Raw genomic sequence first — 19951 nt, forward strand, 5'->3', positions numbered from 1 at the left:
AAACCGAAAGAAAAGGGAGAGTGAAATCGGTATGTATAAAACTAGAGGGGCGAGGCGTCGGTTCTCTGACACACAAACGGCGGGGATTTCTCCTCGACAACTCTCTCACATTGGCTGGGTAACGATGACACGGATCAACAATTAACCGGGCAGTTTGAATCAGGATGCCGGTGCCAATAACCGTTGACTGGGCGGGACGTACCATTTCCCCCCCCAGCACATGTGCCGAATGCAAATAATTCATGTTTACTATCAGGATAAGTTTTCTGGGCCATAATGGCATTACTTTCAAATACAGTGTGAAAAGGTGAAGTGAAACTAATATTTAGCTTTCTTTTTAGTAATTTTTATTATTTTTTTGTTAAGATTTGAGAACAGAGACAAAGTTATTATAAAGTACCCCAATTCAACATTATCCCCCCCTTTTATAGGCTAGGTGTGGTGTTAAGGCCTGAACATTTTTCAGAAAATATCTTTAGATAATTTGGGATCAAATGCTGGTCCTAATAATGTCTTGGGTGTCAAAAATTTTAAACAAATTTAAAGTAAATCTGTGAGCTGTACAGTTGTGGCATATGTTTTGGGTCAAGATTTGGCTGTGTATATTTGATGTTGCTATTTTATCTATTTTATACCAATTTATTTTTCCAATTCTAATGTCAGATCACAAATGACAAAACAGATCAAAATTTGCCACAGACATATTTAGAGTGACTGAATCGAACCAGAACTACATAAATCATTCACTACTTCTAGTGTTGTTCTAGTGTGACTAAAACTATTAAAAATCGTGATTTCATTTAATAAAATAAAATAAATAATAATAATAATAATAATAAAAAAGTCGACTTTGCAATTAAAAAGTTTATGTACTACAATTACTAAAATCAAAAAGTTATTTAAAAAAAAAAAAAGTGACCTGTTGTAGGGGTGTGCGATATCACGATTCTTGATCGTGGACGATTAAAATGTCTCCACAATCTGCTTTTGAAGAAATATTGTAGTATCCTGCAACAGTGTATTCTATCAGTTGCAGTATCTTTCAAGGCTTACTGGGAACTGTCAAATACACAAAAAGTTTCCATAAACACAGTTGGTTATGTCTAAAGTGAAAGCAAACATTTGAGTGAAAATCGGGTGCGTGTCATATGCGTGTATATTAGATGTATGCCGGTCTTAAAGTGACAGTAGCCTAATAGTAAACATGCTGCCGCTTGTCCTTAAAGGGATAGGCCTAGTTCACCCAAAAATGAAAATTCTGTCCTTATTTATTCAACATGCACCAATGCTTCATTTTTCTAAATGTCATAATCATTTGTTTACAAACAAGTATTCATTACTTCACAAGACTCTCCCCTGTGAAGGCCTCATCGACACGACAGCCATCGGCACTGATCCTCAACAAACCCGTCTCCATACCGGCGTGATGACTCCGATCCTCAACCAGATGGAACATGGTTATATTCTAAATGTCCAATCCAATCTGACTTCTGACCTATAATGCTGGCTGAATCATAATCATACACTTTTGGTTCATTGGCCAGAGGAGAACTGGTCCCCGACTGAGCCTGGGTTCTCCCTGATGGAGTTTTGGTTCCTTGTCACTGTCGCATTTTTTGCCTTTTTAGTTTTTGGCTTGCATAGATGGACATTTAATTTAATTGAATATTCAACAATATTATTGATCTGCCAGCATTGACACCCTTATATGAGAACTGAACTGAGCTGGACAATGACATCATGGTTTTCTCCAGAGCGGCTATATAAATAAATGATTAAATTAATAACTTTTTTACAACAAAAATGAAACATCACTAAACTTACTTAAGCTGGACTGTGACGCTATTTTCTTCTAGAAACAAACTTTGTTGCATTATTTTCCTGTTATCTCTGTAAAGCTGATTTGAAACAATCTGTATTGTAAAAAGCGCTATATAAATAAATGTGACTTGACTTAAATTATTACATTGTTTAAATGAATACATTTTTAGCTAACTGTGATTTTGTATATGTACATTTCTGAAATACATAACTTATACTTCTGATAACAGATCACTCTAAATTGTAATGTGGACACATGCATTTTCTGTAAAGCTGCTTTGAAACAATGTGTATTGCGAAAAGCGCTATACAAATAAATGTGAATTGAATTGAATTTACTCACTCTAATGTTGTTCCAAACCTTTATTTATTTCTAAAACAAAAAACAGAGAGAAAATCACTCACTGCTCTGAGAACTTTAATAGCTTTAATAAGCATCAGTTTATAATTTATACAGTGAAGTCTATGTAGTGTTTTATTTTTATATTAGTTTATTTCATTTCTTTCTTGAATGCTTCTATTAAATACACCTACTGTAGCTGAAAAAATAAAGCACTGATTAATTCATTTGTATATTATACGTTGTGTAATGTGTATCTTTGTTCATATCTTTTAATAAAGAAAATAATGACAAATATTTTTATCTCGGCCTAAATGTCTGCCATTCTTTTTTATTTTCTATTTTGTTGCACATTATTTTGGCTGTAATGTCACTTGCAGTCACTTGCAAAATAGTAAAACCAGCATGAAAAAGAATCGTGATAAAATCATGATTCGTGATTTTCATGATTGTTCACAGGTGTTTCTTGTTAGTCATTAGTCTTGTAATGTGTATAATAGCCCTCATGTTTCCATTTGATCTTGTTTAGTTTTGATTGTGTAACCGCTGTTGGTGAGTCTCATGTAGCAAAATCAAATTCAGGTGTCTGTACTGGTGTCCGTGCCCGTGCCCGTGTCCGTGTCCGTGTCCGTGTCCGTGTCGGTGTCCGTGCCGGTGTCGGTGTCCGTGTCTGTGCTGGTGTCCGTGCCGGTGTCCATGCCTGTGTGTCGGTGTGTCCAAGCCGGTGTCCGTGTCCGTGACCGTGCCGGTGTCTGTGCTGGTGTCCGTGTCCGTGCCGGTGTCTGTGTCTGTGCCGGTGTCCGTGTCTGTGCCGGTGTCCGTGTCCGTGTCCGTGTCTGTGCCGGTGTCCGTGCCGGTGTCTGTGTCCATGCCGGTGTCCGTGTCTGTGTGTGCAAGCCAGTGTCCGTGCCGGTGTCCATGTCTGTGCCGGTGTCTGTGCTGGTGTGTCTGTGCCGGTGTCCGGCACGGTGTCCGTGCCAGTGTCCTTGTCCGTGCCGGTGTCTGTGCTGGTGTGTCTGTGCCGGTGTCCGTGTCTGTGCCGGTGTCCGTGTCTGTGTGTCCAAGCCGGTGTCCGTGCCCGTGTCGGTGTGTCCAAGCCGGTGTCCGTGACCGTGCCGGTGTCTGTGTCTGTGCCGGTGTCCGTGTCTGTGCTGGTGTCTGTGCCGGTGCCTGTGCTGGTGTCCGTGTCTGTGCCGGTGTCCGTGCCGGTGTCTGTGTCCATGCCGGTGTCCGTGTCTGTGTGTGCAAGCCGGTGTCCGTGCCGGTGTCCATGTCTGTGCTGGTGTCCGTGTCTGTGCCGGTGTCCGTGCCAGTGTCCTTGTCCGTGCCGGTGTCTGTGCTGGTGTGTCTGTGCCGGTGTCCGTGTCTGTGTCTGTGCCGGTGTCCGTGTCTGTGTGTCCAAGCCGGTGTCCGTGCCCGTGTCGGTGTGTCCAAGCCGGTGTCCATGTCTCTGCCGGTGTCCGTGTCTCTGCCGGTGTCCGTGTCTCTGCCGGTGTCCGTGCCAGTGTCCTTGTCCGTGCCGGTGTCTGTGCTGGTGTGTCTGTGCCGGTGTCCGTGTCTGTGCCGGTGTCTGTGTCCATGCCGGTGTCCGTGTCTGTGTGTCCAAGCCGGTGTCCGTGCCCGTGCCGGTGTCTGTGCTGGTGTGTCTGTGCCGGTGTCCGTGTCTGTGCCGGTGTCTGTGTCCATGCCGGTGTCCGTGTCGGTGTGTCCAAGCCGGTGTCCGTGCCGGTGTCCGTGTCTGTGCTGGTGTCCGTGTCTCTGCCGGTGTCCGTGCCAGTGTCCTTGTCCGTGCCGGTGTCCATGTCTGTGCCGGTGTCCGTGCTGGTGTCCGTGCCAGTGCCGGTGTCTGTGCTGGTGTGTCCAAGCCGGTGTCGATGTCTGTGCCGGTGTCTGTGCTGGTGTGTCCAAGCCGGTGTCCGTGCCTGTCTGTGTCCGTGCCAGTGCCGATGTCCGTGCCTGTGTGTCCGTGCCGATGTCCGTGCCTGTGTGTTGGTGTGTCTGTTCCTGTGCGTGTCCGTGCCGATGTCAGTGACCGTGTGTGCCCGAGCCTGTGTGTGTCCGTGCAGATGTCCGTGCCGGTGTATGTGTCTATGTGTGTGTCCGTGCCTGTGTGTGTGTCCGTGTCGATGTCCGTGCCTGTGTGTCGGACTGTGTCCGTGTCGGTGTATGTCCGTGACGGTGTGTGTCTGTGCCGGTGCCGATGTCTATGCCCGTGGCAGTGTGTCCGTGCCTGTGTGTGTGTCCGTGTCGATGTCCGTGCGTCGGACTGTGTCCGTGTCAGTGTATGTCCGTGACGGTGTGTGTCTGTGCCGGTGCCGATGTCCATGCCCGTGGCAGTGTGTCCGTGATGGTATGTGTCCATGCCGGCGTGTCCGTGTGGTTGTGTACGTGCCGGAGTCTGTGTCCGTGTCTGTGCTATGTGTGTCGGTGTGTGTTCGTGCCGGTGCCCATGCCGGTGTCCATGCCGGGTTTTGTTTTGTCGGTGTCCGTGCCGGTGTCATATTCTTATTGGTTGATCGCCATGATTGTTCACAGGTGTTTCTTGTTAATCATTAGTCTTGGTTTATCAATTAGCCCTCATGTTTCCATTGTATCTTGTCTAGTTTTGTTTGTGTAACCGCTGTTGGTTAGTCTCATGCACGGACACCGACAAAACAAAACCCGGCATGGGCACCTGCATGTCAAATTCACGTTTTTTGTCATGTCCATGTCAGTGCCCATGTTTCTGTGTCCGTGTGTGTCCGTGCCAGTGCTGGTGTCTGTGCCATTGTGTCCGTGTCGGTGTATGTCCGTGCCGATGTCCGTGTCCGTCCCATGTGTATCCATGCCGGTCGGTGCCCGTGTTTCCGTGTCGTTGCTGGTGTCTGTGCCATTGTGTCCGTGCCTGTGCTGATGTCCGTCCCGGGTTTTGTTTTGTCGGTGTCCATGCCGGTGTGTCCGTTAAAATCGGATACGTGTCATATGCGTGTATATTAGATGAGTGCCGGTCTTATAGTGACAGTAGCCTAATAGTAAACATGCTGCCGCTTGTCCTTAAAAGGAAAGTTCAACCAAAAATGAAAAATGTACTCACTCTAATGATGTTCCAAACCCGTATTCCTTTCTAAAACAACAAAAGCAAAGAGAAAACCACTCACTGCTCTGAGAACTTTAACAGTAGCTTTAATAAGCATCAGTGTATAATTGTTACAGTGAAGTCTATGTAGTGTTTTATTTTTATATTAATTTATTTCTTGAATGCTTTTAAATACACCTACTGTAGCTGAAAAAATAAAGCACTGTTTAATTAATTTGTATATTATACGTTGTGTATAATGTGTATCTTTTAATAAAGAAAATAATTACATATTTTTATCTTCGTCTCTTTTGCCTAAATGTCTGCCATTCTTTTTTATTTTATATTTTGTTACATTGTAAGGATTTGTTTTTAAAATAGGGACATTAGTTTGGCTGTAATGCTCAGTCACTAATAGTAAAACCAGCATGAAAAAGAATCGTGATAAAGTCGTGAGTCGTGATTTTCCAGAAACAAAATCGTCATATGATATTTTTGCCATGTCGCCCACCCCTAACCTGTTGTTATTATTAGCCTGCTATTATTAAATGCACATTTCTGATTTAGATTGTGGATTTCTCAACATGAATCAAGGCGTATTAAAGTCTTTCAAGCATTCCAGCACTTCTTACACTCCATGTGATGTTGAGATATAGGCTACTGAATTACTGAACAAAGCAAAAACATGTGGAATCCACCATAATACTCTGAAAGTTGTTGTTCTACATTCAACCAGTGACAAACAGCTTGTATATGAATATTGAAACCCATCCCAAACATGGACTTGAAGCTATATTAAAAGTGCATTCCCACAATCTTGAGGGAAATGTAAATATGGACAATTAGAGTGCAATTTGTGGGCCTAAGCAAACAGGAAGGAAAGTCTTAAATCTTGAGGGCGTCTTCCAACTGTCAGGGGGTTCGGTGTGTTGTAACGGGATGAACGAGGACAGGGCAGGGAGAGACCCAAATGAGCCAGGAACGAGAGGCTGGCGCAGTGCCAAACTGAACTCGCTGACTCCCCTCGAGCTCTCCTAAAATTGAGGCCAACATAACACCATGAAGGCAGCTGAGGATTTCACACGACATTTCCCTTATAGTACATCCAAACGTGCCCTCTACTCAGAGTTTAGTCGGCTAGTGTTTATAAAGAACCAGGGGGTTGAGTACCAAATAAGGCACAAAAAGCCACTAAAATGAGTGCAGTGCACGTTATGATATTTAAGAACTATTTCCGAACAGATATAGAATCATATTTACGCTGATAAACTGACCTACTGGCTATAAATAAAGGCACTACAACAACTTGATCAAAAACAAAACCTGTGCTGCCATCTAGTGGCTATTGACTGAACAGTCTATGCATTAGTTAACAACAGAAAGAAATTGAGGCTAATTTAAAGGGACAGTTCACCCAAAAACGAAAATTCTGTTATCATTTACTCGCCCTCATGTTGTTCCAAATCTGTGAGTTTCTTTCTTCTGTTGAACACAAAAGAAGTTATTTAGAAGAATGATGGTATCCACAAAGTAAATGGTAGCCATTGACTTCCATAGTATTTTTTTCCTACTATGGAAGTCAATGGCTGCCGTAAACTGTTTGATTACCAACATTCTTTAAAATATCTTCTTTTGTGCACAACAGAAGAAAGAAACTCATACAGGTTTGGAACAACTTGAGGGTGAGTAAATGATGACAGACTTAAATTTGTCGAATGGATTAACTATGCAGGAAATATCGTATTTACGAGTTGAATGTCACAACAAAGTCGTAAATACAAGTTTACGAGTTGGGGGCGTGTCAGTGGGTGCGCGATGACGTCACTTCACCCCCAGAACACGCCCCCTCAGCCAGACTGAGTGGCAAAACTTCCTGCAACATGACTGGCAAAACAAACGATTATCTTCTTAAATTAAAGACAAATGGACTCGACAGTAATCCTTACAACTTACCAAAGAACAAGTGATCCATGGACATTAACATGTGGCCAGGAATCAGGTTTCCTGACATTTATATGTGCCGGATTTCGACACCTGGGAAACACAAAGTAAAGCCTATGAACGCTTTATCTGCTGACTGCTATTCATGGGTTTCATCCGGCCCCTTTCCACAGGTGTATAAAATCAAGCACCTAGATTATGAATGCAGACTGCATTGTGCTTGATTAATACACCTGTGGAAAGGGGCCGGATGAAATCCATGAATAGAGACAACACTATAAATACAGGTATTTATGTAATGTAGGTAAATCTAAATCTGGATGATCACTTAGATCACTGTTATATTGCCATATCGCCCAGTCCTAAAACTTATTAAAGCATTTGGAAATTATAGACATAAAATTATAACTTTAAGCTGTTTGGAAACGATGTGTATTGTGAAATTAATTTGACTGGACACTTGGTCGTGCTTCAAGATGGGATACAATTGACGAGGACATCATATACTAGTTGTTTCTATATATTTTGTAGAAACTTTCAAAGTTATCTGGAGAACTGTCATGCAGTCTATCCATCATCATAAGGAAAACTGGATTCGTCTAACATTATCCAAACATCCCCCTTCGTAAAACACAAGGCTCATCGTAATGGATTTTTTTATTAACGTTGACAAAAACCTTTACAGTTACACAGAATATAAGATGGTAAATATTTAATTGATTTGTGAATACAAATGTTTGACCTTGGGTATAATTTTACCCACGTTCCTGGAAAGTCACGGGACTTGATTAGCTGAATCATGTGCGTTTAATTAAAGTTGAAGCTAAATGGTGGAGGCCAGGGTGGTGGTTTTCACCCTTGTGAGGCTTTTTTTAACAACAAGCTAAAAAAAATTTGATAAAATATATAATAGTATTGTAATATAACAATATAAGTAACAGTTTTGAGTGGCCCCCCAAAAGAAGCAAAACATTCTTTATTTTCTAGAACTAGAGTTTAAAAACCTTGCTGTGTTTTTGTGTAGTTAAGTAAGAGAAGGTACACCTCCATCTTCCTCCAAAGAACGTGACTGAACGACGTAAACTACTTCCCAACTCGTACATACGAACTGGAACTTGAACACACCCCAAGAAACATAATTTGGACACACAAAATAACACTTCAGAATAAAAAGCAAGTTTTCCAAGAATTTTATTGAAATACCAAGATAAATTTCAGTCCCGGTCCCTTGTTATTTCAAAAAGCGCGCTTTGGGTTTGAGCGTTGACGTCGCAAGCCTTCGTCCCAAAGCTCCTCCCACTCCCTTTATTTTTCTTTTCTCTTTTGCTAAAACAGCAACATATTTCATCTGATGCAAACCTATACAACAGGTCATTTGGCACATTTCCCCCCCCGGTTGTCTCGACATTGTTTGAAGAATCGTAGCAGTTTCCAATCCAAACAAACGTCATTCGTATTTGTCGTTGAATTGTTTGCAGCATTTTCAGACTGTTTCCTCGGGTAACGTAAAAGACCGTGATTAAAAAAAATTATTCTCAGGACTAAATATCTGTGGTTTACCTGGTAAATTTGTGATTGAGAATTGTTGATTTAAATCTCAATTGCTTTTAAACAATCGATTCAGAAGAGTCAAATTTGGCTTTATTTCAATTCTTGTAATTGCGCTCCTAAAAATCGCAACACTAAACTAATGCTGGGCCAGGTAAATTCGGGGCAATTTGAGAAGTATTTGGCTTCAAATGCTCTTGAACATTAAACAGCAGTGTAAAACCGCTCTAAACACTGGCCTTTACCCCTTTTTTGTGTCTTCAACAGTCAGAAAGCATGCATACACAGACAGACAAGGCAAGTGTCTCCTTGCAACAAAACCCAGGTAAGAGTAACAGCAAGAAGCTGAGCAAAGTGCTGAATTTTAATATTTAAACATAAAAAGAGTTCGGATATCAGAAGTACAACTGATGCTTCAACAGGACCTGACAGATGATCAACTTGTGGTCGAGCTTCCACGAGGCGGATGCCACAGTAATGTGAGGAGCACGTCAGAGGTTTGTAATGGATCCTCCACGATGAGATGCCTTAATGGAATTTAACAGTCATCTCATAATGAAAATACTGTCTGAAATGGTCAAACGCCCCACAAATACTCAGTATTCAAGAAAGCATTGAATTGCTAAAGGGTTCAGACAGTGAGCGAAGGTTGCGTTTCTGCCATTTTGTCTCTCCACCAACCAGCCCATTGGAAACACCATAGGGCTACGTTAAAGGGATACAATCACCATTTTCTGGAAGAATACCAAGTAAGTTTGGCCAAAGACGTGATGTTACCGTCACACTCGTAACTAGCAATACTGGATCACTCTAGATACCTGAGGGACGACGCACGGCTCACGTGAGGCACAATTTCGCAAGATTTGCCTGCACTTTACAACCACACCTGATTTATGATTCAATATGAGGGTTGTGATAAAGCAATATTTTTCATTCAAAAGTATGTAATATTGCAAAAAAAAAAAGTGCCGACACCGACCCTCACTTCTGGAATGGCAAGTTCATCCGTATGGAGCTTTACCATGGCCGTCGCTTAATACTGATTCTGTCAAAGCCTCTAAACTGACGGTGATCTTCCTCGGATAGGCATCTGATTCATGTCCATTGCACGTGGTCTAGAACATTGCACAAAATAAGGAGCCAGATAGTGCCGTTTCAGACACTACAGCACTCTAAAAAAGAAAGAAAATGGGGAAAGTGTACTGGGATCTCTTGAAATCCAAGGCAGCTTTTGCATAAAATACTGACTGATTAAGGAGATAAAGACCAAAGGGACGGGACGAGATGTTTAGCACTCAATCTGAGGAGTGTGAAATAATCGGACTGATGTATGCCTATGGAAGACGGAGAAAAAAAAAATGAAAAAAAATAAATATAAAATAAAATAAGATAATAGTTTATCATTAGGACCTTCCATTTTAGTACATACAGGAAAATAATATCCACAACTTTTTTTTCTCCTTCCTTTTTATAAACCTTAAAACTATTAGAATCTGGGAATGGCTGTTGGTTATCCTTGTTCGCAAAGCCAGGAAAAGAGATTCAAAGAAAGTTTTTCCTTTCACACATTCGAGAATGGAAGGGAGCTGGCAACCAATCCCATAATGCATTAGGCGACACAGGTAAGCATGGCTGAGTACGCCCATGTCCCACGTCCCATAAATGAAATGAATGGGTCTGTATTGTCCTTACTAGAGCACTTGGCCCACTACAGAGGGGGGGAAAAAGAAATCAGTTTCGTGGCATTTTACATTAGAGCAACTTGTTTTGAGAAAACCAAGAAAAATAACAAAAAAAAAAAAAAAAATCCAGAGTTTGTTTCTTTTTCTCAAGGGAGAAAGAAGAAAAAACATTGAGACAAAAAATAGTTATTAGTGCCAGTTTTGAAGTTGCTGTTGATCATATTCTGCTATCAGTTTTTTAATATGTGCCAGTTTGTTGTGTAGATATTCACAGCGGTTCTTCTCTTGGCTATAGTTTGGATTAGTCTGTGAGAAAAGAAGAGAATGTGATCAGTATTTTAAACGCAAAGTCTTTTTTTTAACAAAAAAAAAGGTGGAAGAGACTGTCGGTTTACCTTTTTGATTTTACGATACTCTTCAAGTATCTGGTTGTGGATTGTCTGTGAAAAGGAGAAACAGATCTTTTCAATGATGTTCCTGCTTGAATACAGTAGTTTCAAATGTGCAATAAGATCATAGACAAACAAGAGAGTTTGAAGAGTAGCTCTATGATCAGCATCTTTTACTAAATCAAGTTAGTGCCAAATCCTGTTAGCGCTTATAACACAAAGTATGATTAAAATAAAATATCCCCACTAACTGTTCAAGACACACTACATACATTTCCTCCCTTGTTTCTGCCTTTGTTGTTTTGTCGAACCATATTGCTTAATTTTCCTAGCCAGATCTGGTAACACAGTTTTACAGCGACAATGCAAATAGCAGTTGTCACCTGACCTGTAACTCTCAAACTGGCCGTAATCCAGCGGGATAGCTTCATTATTGAGCCCTATAAAAGATTATGACTACGTGTAGGAGAAATAAATGATGCCTCACGACATTCTGCTCTGGTTATTTAACATGATTGCCTCTAATCAGTCAGATGATTGTGTTGTTTATTTCATTACTCTCCCAGACTAGATTGGGAGAGGCAAGGAAAGAAAAGAAAAAGCAGTAACAGTTTCCAATTTATCGAGATGTGAAAATTACAGTAGGACCCTGGATGAGTCCCCTCTTTAATATTTTATTTTCCTGAGGAAGACATGACTACCGGGATCAGGCTGGGACCGACAGTATATTAATAAAAAATGAGTTGTAATCATATGCGTGGATGAATGCACTGCATTTTTGGTATGGGATTTTCAATAAAGATACCTTGTACTTGTCTGTGCCTTGCTGGAGTTGTTTGAGCTCTGAGTCGAGTATAGTGAACTGTCGGGTGATGCCCTCTATCCGTGAGTGGAGGCCCCGGTACTCGCTGTACTCTGAGTTGAAGTCAATCTTGTAAGTCTGACGTTGCTCTTGCGAGCTTATCACTGTGTATTTTCTGTTTAGGAAACCAAGCGGAAAAAAACACCAGTTTTATAAACTACATAAAAGTTTAATGTTATTTTCATTTTCTTTTAGTTATATAACGCAACTCTTTTTTTTTACAAACCTGACGTAAAGGCTAAGTGAAAAGACCTTTCCAACTTGAAAATGTACAAAGAGGTGCTTACAATAAATAGTCTGTCGTCTCTGATGAAGATGCAGGAATACTGGAGCTGTTGCACGTTCCGTTTAGACCTGAAAAAAATTAAAGGACAAAAATTGTTGAAAATTGTTTCTTTCAAGGACAGCTTTATCCTGCAGACTGAGGGACAAGGACAATATGCCATGACGTCAGTCCACACGTATGCTGGGAGAGGAAAAAAACTTGTTTTCCACTCTTTGGCCACCAGGTAGTAGTGCGAGCAAATGAAGCCTCGAGAAATGAACCCTTTTGTGAACCACTTGGCTGAAAAGCCTCAATGGGGCTTCATCTCGCCACCACTACTTGTCGGTTGTTAGACTACTAATCAAATATTCGATGGATTGTCTGAATGACTTTTCCACTAATTGACCTTGCTAACAGGCCACGCTAGCTGTTGGGACTATTAATCAACTAGTTGGTGAGCCGTCTGAATAACTATTTAGCTAATTAACTTCAATAAATCAACTAGTCTGTTGTTAGACTATTTATCAAATAATTGATGGGTTATCTGAGCGACTATTCGACAAATCGACCCATCTAACAAACTAGGTCGGTTGTTGGACTACTAATCGAATAGTTGGTGTGTTGCCTGAATAATTATTCAGCGAATGACCTCACTAACCCACTGTGTCGGATTTTGGACTAGTAATTGCCTACTTGAATAGATGTTCAGACAGCCCCACCTCACCAATTAATCGGCCTCACTAACGACTAGGTTGGTCTTTAGACTAATTGACTAGTCAGTGAGTTGTCTGAGCGATTCCGCTAATTACTTCACTAACCAAATGTGTTAGTTGTTGGACTACTTTTTGTTAAATTGATGGGCCTCCTGTACGACTATTTAACTAATAGCCATTTAATTACTATTTACTCCTTACATTTACTTTTGTGTCCTAGATCTAATTGAGATAATAGACTAAATTAAAATGGAACAAAAGTTCACCTGCTGCATTCTGGGGTGCTTTCTGACATCATAACCCTTGACATTATAAATTATTCAGAGAAAGTAATCCGCACCTGTCCTCCTATCGCTTGTTGTGACATCACAGGTTTTCCTCTGATCCAAGCCATGGTCTTCATCAACTCTCCTCTCCTTCTTCATGTCCCGCTCTCGGTCTTTTTCCTTAGACTTGTCTTTGTCCTTGTGTTTTTTGGACTTCTTCTTAGGCTTGCCATGCAGTGAGAGTTGAGCGGTCCGGGTCTGAGATCCGTCCAGGCTGCTGTGGGTTGGGGACAAGGATCCCAGAACTTCCTCTTGCGTTGTGGAGCGAGGGGCGAATGACGGGGGCTGACTCAGTCTTTCCGCCACTGCCGCCTCCAGACTTTCACAGTCTCTGCCGTTGGAGTCGTTGCTGACATCCGAAAGGGGGTCGAAGGGTCGGGGGATCTCCAGCGGAGGGATTTGAGAGCTCGACGACGTCTCTGCTGCTTGAGAACTAGAAGTAGAAGAGTCCTTACCATTGGACGAGCTCAGTTTGCCGTTGATGAGCCCTGTAGACTTGCTAGCTAGATGCGATATTCTGGGTTTCTTATTGGCCAGGGGATCGATGAACTCTGCTGCAGGTCGTTTCTGTTGGCCACGAACAATGATGGTTCGTTAAACTGGGATGTTATTAAATAGTGATTAAATGTTTAGCAGTTGTTTACTAGTAGTGCATCATTTTGAATGATGAATGATTTGATGCAAGACAAATATGGGAGCAGGAAAGGATTAACCCTTACATACTTCCTCATAACACAAACAGATCCATCATAACAGTTCTATTCCAGCTTTGATGGGTCTAAAACGAGGCAAAAGGCTGACCTGAGAGGGTGAGCTGCTGGCTGGCTCTTTGTGCGGGCTGACCGGGCTCTCCACAGACACAGGGGCACTGCTCTGAGGCTTACACAGTTTTCTGTGGAGAATGTAAGACAAGGAATCATCAGTTTAAAAAGAACCAAGGAACAGCCTCAGAGAGAATCAAAAGAACCTGACTAATTCAGAAAAGTGCTGCAGACTGTGCTGTAAAATGTTTACCTTCATTGATTTGCATGTATAACTCCAGAAAAATAAACTAAAACTGAGATATTAATTATTGAAGCATAACACATCAAAATATCTCTGATAAAGACCCATCTGAACTTGTCTTGCAATTGATAAGCAATTGACTGATAAGCAGATGGTTATGTGAATATCGTGTCCACAACATTTTTGACAATTCCGACTAGTCTTCATGAAGATAGAATACGACGAAGCCATTTAAAATGTCACTTTGGCAAACGCATTACTGCACTAAATACATTTAAATGGCACAGCAGGAAAACAAATGTACTGACCAAAAGATTCGACATAGCGACATACATTATCAGTTAAAACAACATATACATCAAAATATGGCCAGTGTAAATACTAGGGGTGTAACAATATATCGTGTCACAATATATTGTCAATACAAAAATGCAAAAATATGTATCGTGGATATGTGACTAGTGCACCCAAAATAATTTGTGTGAGAAAAAAAATTCAAGTTTACAGAGTTTTAGTTCTACTAAACTACTATATATAATGAAGCTATAATAATGCAATGGGAGAATATTTATGGGTCCTGATAATGCCAAATGTCTTATGTTCCCAGTAAAAAGTGGCCTACATTATTTTAAATATATCTAGTCAGTGAAAGAGTGCAAGTATATTCTTCTGAAATAATTCTGTATTTATTTTCAGCTTCAGAATCATGAATATTTTTATTCTGGTGTCACTATTGTCCTTGTGCATTGGGTTATCAGCCCCAAGTCCAAGCCTTTTTAATCAAAAGTACTTTTTTTTTTTGTTAACCTTTTATCATGTCTTAAAAGTATCGCAATATCGTATTGTGAGTTCAGTATCGTGAAATTTATCGAATCGTGACATGAGGGCATCGTTACACCCCTAGAAAATACATAAAAATTTGTCAAGTGGCATAAATTTAGTGTCGTTGGTCAGAGTTATGCGAAACACCACCACAGAGAATGGGCACTCCAATCACTTCAGATGATTTAATTTTCCATATAAATGTGTATTTTAACATCAAACACTAACTTAAGTGCACTAAAATAATAAAATCAAGCAATCAGCCAAAGTTCATAATGCTGCTTGAGGTCAAGTGCACTGAGGGAGTTTGTGTGCATGTCAACAGGGGGCAGTACGACACGGGACAATGCGTCCCGACAGCAGGCCCCGCCTCCATCGAGGGTGCATGGACAGGGGTCTAGGCCTGAGAGTAGGTGGGTGGGCATGAGTCGCTATGGTCTCGATCAAACTGCGTATGCCCATGCACGGCCTGGCCTTGGACCTGGACCTGTGCCACCCACACACGGATCAGCATGTGCTGGAATAAGGTTGCATCACTAACCTCCCGACTGCACACAGTCACGGCTCTTACATGACAGCACGTCGTTCAAGACCAGATGGGAAAGTGGGTGGGAGCAAGAGGGGGGTGTGTGGATGTAAAAAGGCCCGTCAGCTGATAAGCTTCACCACCAGTCTCGAAATGCAAGCGTGTGTAATGTGTTCCACACGGGTGTTGGGTTTGTTTCTGGCAAATATTTTCATTTTGTTTTGAACGGATACCACAACACCATGTTCTCCCCGGTCTAGCATGTAGCGTGGCCTCTCTAAATTTAGCTTCCAGGGGTCTTACACCACCAGAGTTCATGGGAACCCAGACGTTTCCATGTAAAGGCACCCACACACTACAAAATAATCGGGCTGATTTTGGGCCAAATTCTCCCCTTCTTACAATCCTAGGTAAAGTCACGATAATCTTGCGGGCCAGCCTTAAGTCAATAAAGCTGTACAACTACTGGAAAGGCAAAAAAATTCAAGCAATATTGCAGTGCAAACACTGGCACATGGCAGAGAATGAATACTACATTTTTGCATAAAAGTGTGTATATTGTGTATGACATACAAACCTACTATCGAAGTACCAACTTGTTTTGAGAATATCAAATATATCCCCCCCCGCCCCCTTTAAAAAAATTGCTTAAAGAAAAATTTCCAAAGAAGAAATGAAAGAGAATTCAGTGTGGATATGAAAGTCACTGAAGCTTACCGTACAAGTATTCTCTTCAGAATCTGCTGGTCCATCTCAGTGTAACCAGGCCAGTCCTTCTGAACTTCCTTAAACAAACAATCCTTCAATGTGAAGGTGTTGTCCTTACTATTCAGGTTAGCCACCTACACCCAGCCAGGAAAAAAATAAAACACCGCAAAAATGAAACAACAGGCTTAAGTCTTTGGCTCTCTAAAAATAAGCGCTGTATTTCAACACCAGTGCAGAAAAACAAACAACACTACAACAGCGTGCTGACAGCCTCTGTATATTACTGTACATGCTTTGGCTTTATGCAGGCCTGAGTCTGTCTATGTTTTGACAAATGTGTCTAGGTTGAGCCATTATGTCCAAGTAGAGTTCAAAAACACGATTTAGTATGGGTCAAACAAACTAAATTAGTCAAACCCAAACCATAACTTTGAAAGAGGTTCTATACTTGCACTATTTTTACAGCGTGCAGTATGGATATCGTGTTTTAATATGCATGTAACAAAGCTATCAATTCATATTTCTAGTGCTGGTTACGAACCTGTTGCAGGAGGCTGTCCAGTGTCTCCTTGTCCTGAGGAGACAGGCCTTCTTTCGTGAGCCGCACCAGCAGTTCGGGTTTGCGGTAGGGCTTGAGGGCCAGTAAATGCACTAGCCGTTCCCTCAGCGGCCGGGGCGGGCTCTTTTTCTGACTGCTGGAGATGATAACCGGCCTCGAGATCCGCCGCGACGGAGCCACATCTGACACACCCGTTATCGGCTTCCGGATCTGTACGCGCTTACCTGAACAGTAAAGGGAAAAGAGTTTTCATTTTTTTTTTTTAAATGTTAAATGAACAGAGGGTAGTCTCTTGAATGAGCAAGTATTCAAGTATATCAAGGTAGTAAAGACATCATTAAAATGGTCCATGTGACTACAGTGGTTCAAATGTAATGTTATAAAGCGACAAGCACAAAAAGTACTTGTTTAATGGCATCTTTATGGATGAAGGTCAGTCTCACTGAGACTAATACAGCTATTGATGAACTTCAAACAATCCTCATATAAACCCATAATAAATGTCATATTTCTCTGTGCCCTTCCTGTCTAACATTTACAGAACAATATACAGAAATTGAATAAAGTTATCAAACAGTCTGCACGGCATAAATTATAGATTAAACAGACTAATCCTTATTAAAGCTACAAAAGTTCTTTAGTCAAGAGCAATTAGTGATTTTCTGTGTTCCCTTTGTTCTTTGATTAACATTAATGACCGATTTAGTGGCTGCTGTCCCTTTAAAACCAGCCGCTGCTGCAAGATATCTCACACGCGCCTCATTCACTCAATTCTTCACGTTCATTTTAGAATTTATTTAACTCAAGAGTGCTCTTATGTTATGTGGATGCTCGTTCAAAGCATTTGCATGAATAAGACCAGGATCATATAATGTAAAACTATCCAAACGATGAAAAAAAAACTTAAGTTTAAAACTGTTAAAGGAACCGTATGTAAGATTGTGGCCAAAACTGGTACTGCAATCACTTTCAAATTACTGTAGAGCGGTGTATCCCCTCCCCCCTGACTCGAGGTTGCCAGATAGGCTGGCATTTTTTATCCGACACGTTTGTAGCTGCAGCTGTGGTAACTAGAGCTGAACTGGCAACCCGCATGCCGAAACACTACTGACTTCGTGATTGGTAGATAGGTGGAGGGTGGAGCATCAGGCCAAAACACAACATGACAACATCAACATCAGTTGAGGGCTGCAACTTCACTTTTAAATGACAATATCCTGGCCGGACTACTGTTGTCAGTGATACAAGTATTTGAAATGAACATGATTTCTTAATGTCTAGTGACATATCAGGGCCATTTTATGAGTAATTGAAATACATTTCTTACATACGGTTCCTTTAAACTGTCTTCCAGCCACTTCTGCTGGAATTTGCGCTTTCCCATTTTTCTGGTCTAGTTTTATTCCTGTTATTCCTGCTGTACAAAATGCCCGCGTCACCTCCGCATCACGTCAATTAATTCTGCTCCAGCTGGAAGCAATTACCAAACTGGTTCCGTGTGTTTATCACACTAACGTACATATTTTGCGACAGCAAATAAAAATGATTAATTATGAAGGCTATATTAAAATAAATTGATAGTATAAAATTCTTCAAAACTATATCTACATTTTTAATGCCTGTAGGATTCAAATGTAATGCTTTTTAATGCTATTTAAGGCCTTAATTTTCGCAAAACCCATTTAATGACTTTTAATGCCCCGCGGGGACCCTGTAATTATTTATTCCAATTTGAGGGGGGCACATTTTTTTATTTGACTTCATCTTTGGTGAAAGCTAGTGTCTTGATAGTATTGTGCAAGTTAGAGTACTCCATATAATATTTTCAGTGAGCAATAATAATAATAACCAACAGGAACCAAAAGCTTCATAAATTATGTAGCACGCTGCAGTTTCAGACATGTGGAGACGAACTGGCTCTGATCGCAACCCCCTCTTCCACCTGTCTATGTGCACCATGTGTAAACAAGATGGGATTTTGACCAAAACGAGGTTCTTCCGCTCAAGCCTTACAGGAACAGTCGCATACATTCAAATGTGGCGGCCCAAGATGTGTCAAACCTACCCACGTATCTCCCGCCAGGCTTGATGACGATGGCTCCACGGCTGCGGGTCTCCTCCTCGGCCTGAGCCATGCTTTGCCTGGCTTTCTGGTAGGAGTCGTCCGTGGCGCATACCGTGATTTTGTCCTGGATCCCTCCGAGGCAGTCCAGTTGTATGCTCCCTTCACTGGACAGAAACCAAGCCTGTCAGACACTCCAAATGGCACCGACTACGCCACCTTCTCACCAGTTATGCATTTCAAATGTGTTGCAATGGCTCATTTACAGGCCAGGTGGTTGGATGGGCGTCCTCTAAAGGGCAACACCTGTAGAGAGGTTCCTTATGGACAGCTCATCCACCCTGAAACCCTGTCAAATGCCTTTGATCTGCTTCCCCTAAGCTTGGCAACATCTGATCACAGTTAAGGCACAGTGTTTTCCCACTATGCCTGTGCAAAACAGCAAGTTGGCAGGTTTTCGAAAGTAGTCGGAAGGAAGCCCTGTAAAAATAAGCTGCTAAAGTCACTGGATATGCATAACAGTTCTCAGCAGACAACTAGAAGTCTGACAGTAATGGTCTTGAAACGTTTTGATGAAGCAAGTGAATTTGTTGTGAAAGCGATGCTTTGATGGCTGATGCTACAGCTAAATTTAGAGAACTTCATGTAGAGGGTTTATAGTGCACTGACAATGGGCTGACTACATTAGGGCTAGTTTATCTTAGATTTTTTTTAGGGTTAATATTTAATGAAATTATATAAAATTCAGTTTATTTCATTTAAAATATTTAATATGCATAAAAATAATTGTAAGTATCATAAATTATGGAAAAACTACACTACTGTGTGTGGTTAGCAAGATTGAATAAAATAAATTAATACTTTATTCAAAAAGAATGCATTAAATTGATCAAAAGACAAAAAAAATAAAGATCATTTAAGATGAATAGATAAAAATTATCTATTTATCTTTCTATTCATCACGCGTCCACAAAAATATTAAGCAATAAGCAGCACAGCTATTTTTAACATTCATAAGAAATGTTCGTAAGGATGCTGAAAATTCAGCTTTGTATCATAGGAATAAATTACATTTAATATATTACAATTAAAAAAAGTTAAAGTTATAATAATTTCACACTTAGTTTTGTGAAGTTCGCTTACAGCCTTGGTGCTTTTTCGGCTTCTTTCAAAAACAAAAATCTTACTGACCCCAAAATTTGGGACAGTAGTGTATATTTATAGAATTTATAATTTAATAAAATGTAAAAAAGTATACTTATAAAAAAATATATTTAATTAAAATAAAATAAAAAGTCAACATACCAAACCATACTAAACTGGCACT

General features: G+C 41.0%; 1 protein-coding gene across 1 annotated transcript in view; it reads right to left on the bottom strand.

The window, feature by feature from the left end:
• Positions 1-8331: 8331 nt before the first annotated feature.
• ell (elongation factor RNA polymerase II) overlaps positions 8332-19951 on the bottom strand; it is a 31770-nt gene continuing 20150 nt past the window's right edge. Inside the window, exons 4-12 of the mRNA XM_082138005.1 lie at positions 18628-18791; positions 16545-16786; positions 16013-16137; positions 13744-13834; positions 12957-13509; positions 11926-11992; positions 11582-11753; positions 10783-10827; positions 8332-10693 (exon numbers count right to left, since the gene is read on the bottom strand). Of these exons, the coding sequence (XP_081994131.1) occupies positions 10577-10693; positions 10783-10827; positions 11582-11753; positions 11926-11992; positions 12957-13509; positions 13744-13834; positions 16013-16137; positions 16545-16786; positions 18628-18791 (1576 nt within the window). The 3' untranslated portion in view covers positions 8332-10576. The remainder of the gene's footprint in view (positions 10694-10782; positions 10828-11581; positions 11754-11925; positions 11993-12956; positions 13510-13743; positions 13835-16012; positions 16138-16544; positions 16787-18627; positions 18792-19951) is intronic.

This window comes from Leuciscus leuciscus (assembly GCF_965113295.1).
Source record: "Leuciscus leuciscus genome assembly, chromosome: 15".
NCBI lineage: Eukaryota > Metazoa > Chordata > Actinopteri > Cypriniformes > Leuciscidae > Leuciscus > Leuciscus leuciscus.